Here is a 7,265-nt window from a genome sequence, read left to right on the forward strand (position 1 = left end):
AAAACAAAATTTTATCAAAAGAAATGAGAAGCAAGGTAAAAAGTATAATTTCAACATTGCTAAAAAATATGTGAAATTATGAACACTGAATAAAACGACTAACAACAACAACAACAACAACAACAACAACAACAACAATAATAATAATAATAGTAATAATAGTAATAATGATGATGATAATGCTACGAACGCTCAAACTTTTCAATCGGAAGCATTTTTATATTTTATTGTTGTAATATCGATGGAATTTGCAAACGTTCTTTACCGTACGCGATGTAAAACAAATACCTATCGTTTGTTTCGCGACGACTTAATTAGCGACGATCGTGGAAAAATATATGAGATAAATCGCAAATCGGTAATGAAAATTATTAAAGGTCGTGGTGAGTTTTGCCACAACTTTCGATCACGTATAAAGTATAGGAAAAATATCTCCACGATCCGCGGTAAAGAGATAGTGAAACGAACGAGTGAGCGACGTGAGTGCATTAAAATGCACGTAACTCGTATGACGTACATTAATGATTATACGTATAATGTGAGGAAACAAAGTTGATAGATTTATCAGAAGAAAATCACGTTCAAGTGCCAAATTTTTTAGCTAAATCTCCAGATATCGCCGAGGCAAGCTAATTTTTATTTAATCTATACTGTTGTTATGAACAAATGTACAACCCTCTAAGTTTGGTAATACCGCCGGGGGATGAAGCAATTCGACTGATTTCACGCCGCGAATTAAATCGTGCGATTAAGAATTGAGAATTTTCTAAAATCTCTCACATCTCAGTGAAAATCTTAATATTGCGATTTACGAGAAACTGACGGAGAAATTGCGTCACGTCTCTGCAGAATTTTTAAACATTGCATATTATGCTGACGATGAAAGAACTTTGTAGGTATATTTGTTTGATTCTTAATTCTTAACCGCAGGGTTGCATCGAGCTGCGGGTAAAAAAATCCGACAAAACTAAACTGTATCAATATCCTACAATCGTTTCTTCAATTATCCAAAGAACTGGAATAAGAATAAAACGAAGAAGAAGAAATTCTTGCCAAACGCAGATGCCAAAGCCGAAAGGATTTTAAATGATTTTTACCGATGTAGATGCCGATCAATTTTTCATACGCGTATAAATTCTTCGCGACTTTATTTCTTACTTATATATACATGCATAAATGGTATATACAGAGTGCATTCCTAACGACAACATGCTCCGTCGTTTGCTAAATTTTCATACTCACGCGCTAAAATCCGAGAGCAACTGTTTACCAGAATGACCAACTGTCTTTAACCTCAACATTTGTCACAGTTGCGCATTGAGCACAACTGTGACAACGACAACTGTCGACAATTTTGAGGTTAAATACATCGCGGCGAACTGTCGTGAAAATTTATGACGGTTGGTCACCCTGGCAAACAGTCGCTCTCGGATTGTTGCGCGTGCGCATTGAATTTTAACAGCCGACGGAGTATGCAGTCGGTAGAAATTCATCTGGCATATATTTGATCGTATGTTCATCTGAAATTCGAAAGATATAAAGAAAAAAAAAAAAAAAACAGTGATTTTTTTCTATCGTTTCGCTGAAATCCGGTCGCAGCATGTGTATGTGTACATATATACATATAACCGTCATGCTTTTTGAATTTATGATTCGGATATATATCTATATACACACATATATATATGCGCATATCGACATTATTTATATTAGCGCTAGCTCACTCGCGTATATCTTGTATACATATAATATAAAAATCTCTAATCCCACGATCAAATCGGTCTCAAATAATTAGATTGCTAAAAGAAAATAATCTCTAAATTTAAATTGAAACTATTAAAACATATACTGCTAAACATTATCTATACATATTTAAACTATGAAATGCTAAACGTGTATCGATATAAACTTAAAATAGAAAAAAATAAAAAATAAAAAAAAAAAAAAAAAAAAACCTCAATAATCAACCAATGAATATAAAAATATTAGTCTATAATCAACATAGAACTGTAGATGATACTTTAACGGTATAAAAACTTAGAATTGGTTTTAGGTAGAAGTTTAGATCTTCGTAGTCAACTTTATCGAGGTCACTTTCTCTCGAAACTAAACTAAACTATAAATATCTCAAATTATCTAAGAATACTAATGAACGAAAAGAAAAAATTTAAGTCAAAAAAAAAAAAAAATGCTGAAAATTGAAACCGATTCTAATAATCGAACTCTTCCATTCTTCTTACATATATTATATCATCTCTTATTATGTATTTAAAACGAAGACAAAACAAAACGATACAAAAAAAAACATAAAGAAGAATCTATTATACACACACACACACACACACACACATACATTTTCACACTTCAAAATCTGCGAAAAACCCTGAATTCCACCTTTTCACCCGCGGCGAAAAAAAAAATACATCTTAAGTATATGTTATGAGATTGTTACGTACACTTAATTGTAAAACGATGCTCTACGGAATGAAATTTCAAAATAAAAGAGGAAAATAAAAATAAAAAAAAAGTAATCACGAAATGTATAGCATAAACGATAAATCTTATTGTTTGTTTTTTGTTTCTGATACTAGTGAAAAAAAATGTCAAATTGATCGCTCGTGAAGCCGGCTGAAGTGAGAAGTTGGAAAATGATGAAATAAGTTTCTTACCCGATCGTACATCACGATACATGAATTATTATACGAATACTTACCGATAATTTTTAATTACGTGTATCAAGGATGGCCTGGTTTAATGATAGTAAATTCATATTGAAGATAATAAATAAAAGATTTGTTATGAAACATAATATTCCCAGTGCCAGGCTCCTTTCCACAAAAAATGAATAAGAAGATTTAATGACAAATTTAAAAGGAGAATGAATAAATGAATTAAAATGAAATAAAATAAAATAAAATAATTATAATGAAAATAATAAAGAAAACGTTGATCGATTATTATGTATGAAAAAAAAAAAAAAATCCCTGTTAAGTGGTGAACCAACTGTCACCATATTGTAATTATTATTATCATTATTACGTTATTATGAAATGTTGAAATAAACGAAAAGAAAAGAAGCAAAAACCGTGCATCATTCACTCGTTCCGTAAACCTTGTAAAAAAAAAAAAAACAATTTCCCGTAGATCCCTAACTCCATTCCAAACATTTTCTCTCGGATTTTATCTCAAGGATATGATAGGAAAAGACAAGAATTGGAAATCTCTTTGGCCATATTTTATTGTATCTACACGCTATAATATTAGTACACGTTATTTTTCTAATTCTTTGCTTAGGCTAGACACGGTCTTACAATTAGCTAGTTACAGGTATACTATAATGCTATGAAAGTAAAACTTGACCATGAGTATTACAACGTTTCTAATAGCACATATCAAACCACCGATGTACGAGCATTAGTGTTAATAGAACGATTTCTACAAAGTTTATTTTATACTTACGTATATTTATTTATTTAATTTTTCGTTTTGAGTTGAATAATTTTACCCTTATATGCATATTTAAAACGAATTATTTGTAGATACGAATATAATGATGCAGTTAGACAGCTGCTGCTTGGATCAGGATCGTTTTTAAATTTATTACATCGACATTTAGACATTGCGGTTACATATGTACGTAATTTCATATTTTTATGCGACTCGACATTTTCATACCGGATCATTATTCTTTATTTTTTATTCCTTTAATATTTTCCTTCCACTGGAGAGTCGAAAGCATTCGACGAACCAACGGTCATTTTTTTCCACCCTATAACCAACCAATTAATGTGTAGACTCTTTCATTTCTATACTTCGTTACTTAGGGAAGACTTAATGCAGGGCTTACGTGCTGATGGAAAACCATCTTGACAAATAAATTCAACATCACCCATCAGCCGGCAGTGGAGCATCAACCAATTATCCGCTTGCGGAAGATCAGTTATCGTCTGGGGAAAAATTTCTACCAGAAACAAATATGGCGGATGATCAACATTTGCATTCTCGATTTACAACGCGTTCCAGTGAGCGGCTTATAGTTTCACGAGTTTCAAAGGAAACGGATGTGTTTGTGCGGGATATTTGTTTCTCGGTTTCTATCCCAACACGTGGGGATTCGGTCTTTAGCTTTTTCCAAAGCCATGGGGCGTCCAGCCCACAGTTTGAATTCTGTCCTAAATTACTTTCCTCGATAAATCTCAATGATACGGTCCTGATCGACGTACTCAAATATATGAGGTGCGTCCATCAGTATCCCTATTGTCCCAGCCGTTGTGACAACAAAAAATATATACAGCTGCAGCCGATCGATCACCATTGCAACGTATTTCCAATCCTCTCGTGTCTGGAATCATAACATGACACTCTGAGGAAGAGAACGGGAATTTAATTGAGAAGTAAAAAAACAAAAAAATGTGTAAAAACTTTGAAAACCCGCGAACAAGACGCTTGGAACTGTGGAAAAGCTTGCGGAAATTTTTACCTGAATGTAAAGATCCTCGTTCCTCAAGTGCTCGGCGATGAACTCAACGGCCTCCGTTGCCTTGCTAGCTTCTGGACTTAGCAGCACCGAGTCGGAGCTTTCCGATCCTCTCCTATCCCCCAAAGCATCACCTCCTCCAGCTGCAGTTGTCGAAGCGCTGGTGGTGTGGTGAACCTTTCGATTGATCTTGCAGTTGGGGTGATGCAAGTCGGAGAGTTCCATTACTTCCATTTTGGGCTTAGCGAGACCAGCTGGCAGGTGTTTCGGAAGCTCGGTGGGACTTCCGGAGTAAGTTGAGGCCGGGAGAGTGACGTTCGGAATTTCCATCATCCACCTGAGCCTAGTCTTCTTGGGTCTGCGCATGAGGAGGATGGTCGGCAGATACTTGAGGAATATCTTCCGTATCAGTTGCGGCATCCGGTGAGTCCTCGGCCCTCGAAAGTTCCAGTTTATTATGATAACCGTGACCAAAATACTGACGGTGTTCATTATGAAGGTGAACAAGAGGTACTTCGCTATCAACGGAAGCACAAGCGATGTTGGCGGCAGGATCTTGCTGACCAGCAGGAGGAACACGACAAGCGACAAGAGGATACTGATGCCAAGGGTGACTTTCTCCCCAGCTTCGGCTGGTAGGTAGAACACGAGGACGCAGAGGAACGAGATGAGGACGGTTGGAAGGATGAGATTGACCGTGTAAAACAAGGTCTTCCTCCTGATTATTATGTAGAACGTGATGTCGGTCTCGGTCGGAAAGTCGCTGTGGTATATGTTCAGATAGGCGGGCACGCTGATGATGTCCCATGTGCCGCTCTTCCAATAGTCCGAAAGGTCCACGAAGTTCTTGTCGTTGTAAAGTGCCAGGGACACCTGGTCACCGTTGAACGTCCAGGATCCAAACTTCATGATGCACGTTTGCTGGTCAAAGGGGAAGTAGGTGACGTCAATGGTGCACGAACTCTGGTAGATCGCTGGAGGCACCCAGAGAACCTCTCCCGTTGGGTATATCAGAACGTTGCTCTTGTACCGAACCTCGTAGTTGCCGTCAGCGCTGGAAAAGTAAAGGTGACGAGTTCAAGTTGTCAACCGCCAACTGAAGATCAGCCGCCTTCTTGGAATCGTCAATCATCGAATGTAGACACTGTGCATAACTTACTTGTTGAACAGAACGATGTCTGGCTTCCAAACCTTATCGGGCGGCAAACGCAACACTCCAATCCCTCCATAATCCGCCTCGTCCCATTGCAACTGATAATCGGTCCAGACGAATCGCAGCCAGACATTGGACTTCATGATCTGGTTTTTCTCATTCTTGATAACAGTGATCGAAAGAAAAAATGGTATCACGGATTTGCAATTGTGAATAAGTATTGTTGGAAAGGAATGTGTTGGAATCAATTTAAATGGGATAGTTCTTGTTTTGGTTTTTCGCGAAAAGATAAAAGGTTAAATGATATCAGTGAGAATAAACTTCTCCATAAATTAGTACTAGTTAAGGTAATTTGTGTTTGTGATAAGTTACTTTTAAGTCCATTCCTGAATACGGGTGCTTCTTTATCGTAACTCCGTTAGGATACATACTATGCACTGTGTATGCGTGTACTATTGTACGTATGGTCAGTGGTTATGCAATAAGTAAATAAATTTACTGTCAAGCTTAGAATAAAATAGGAAACTTAACGAAGTGTAACAGGGACAGAAAGCAGAGGAACTGCTGATTGGTTTCCGATTTCGTACAGAATGTTACACTATTTTTGTTACATGTAGAAAATCAAAAACACTGGGAGTGTTGTTTGACAAAATTTTCTTACCACATTGATCAGCTGCACAAAAGCAAGTCCAAATCTGACGTCGACTTTTTGGGTCATGTTTTGAACGGGGCGGATGAGCTTGTTGTATCCGCGAAATAAATCGCGGACCAGACGTTCTTCATCTTCGGAGCAGAAGCCAACTGCGAACGAAAAATATAGAAATTTGGCGAGGGATGGCACAGAAAAGAAATAAGAAAAATGAAAACTGTTCTATGGCTAACACTTACCAACGCAGAACAGAGAAGCGGTTAGCAAAAACCGCATGAACTTTAAACAAAAATACATTTTAGGCGGGTATGGGTGTAAACCCACCCTTGTTGGCGAAGCTATGCGCCGCCCGCGAATCAATATACCACCTTGGAAAAGAGGCCAATAAGAGAGTTTACTACGTTCATTGCGGCAGATGAGCGCTGGGAAACAATCCACACGATTATTACCGACGCATTATCCACGATGAGACGTGATTTTTAACAGTAATCACTCACTGACAATCCCTACCACCCCCGCTTATTGTTTTTTACATACTTCCTATAAATCAAAATCAGAGCCTCACTTGACTAGAGTCGAGCGTTCCTAAAACCACGTAGGGGTTGGCATCGTTCGGGGATGCAATTTCCCTACCCTTATTCGTAGTTAGATAAGAGCACATTGGATGTCACGATAGGTTCATAGAACAGTTAAAAAAAAACTAGTAGCAGACTCGACAGAAGATCGAGAAAAGTAATTAACCGTTTTTTGCCACGTTAAAAAAAAAACATGTAATAATTAGATCAATTTACACTTTTTTAAAATACAACCAAACAATTTTGTGCGAACGCGAACTATATCTATAACGTGCAGCCATGGCAGTACGGAATTTGTGGATGAAATCTCAAGTTATTTCCAACACTCGAATCATCGAAAGTCATTAGAATTTGTAATTTCATTATTACGGGCGCGCCAAAAGCTCAGTGCCATCTGGTGGCCACTCGTTG

General features: G+C 37.3%; 1 protein-coding gene across 1 annotated transcript; it reads right to left on the reverse strand.

Annotated features, from left to right (window-relative positions):
• Positions 1-3,222: 3,222 nt before the first annotated feature.
• Positions 3,223-6,854, reverse strand: LOC124306193 (acetylcholine receptor subunit beta-like 1). The gene is made up of 5 exons (XM_046766547.1): positions 6,519-6,854; positions 6,292-6,431; positions 5,637-5,791; positions 4,481-5,531; positions 3,223-4,342 (listed from the first exon to the last, which is right to left on the reverse strand). Exons 1-5 carry the CDS (start codon positions 6,574-6,576, stop codon positions 4,178-4,180), a joined length of 1,569 nt encoding a protein of 522 aa, XP_046622503.1. The 5' UTR covers positions 6,577-6,854; the 3' UTR covers positions 3,223-4,177.
• Positions 6,855-7,265: the final 411 nt, after the last annotated feature.

Source organism: Neodiprion virginianus, chromosome 5 (genome assembly GCF_021901495.1).
Source record: "Neodiprion virginianus isolate iyNeoVirg1 chromosome 5, iyNeoVirg1.1, whole genome shotgun sequence".
NCBI classification, from domain to species: Eukaryota; Metazoa; Arthropoda; class Insecta; order Hymenoptera; family Diprionidae; genus Neodiprion; species Neodiprion virginianus.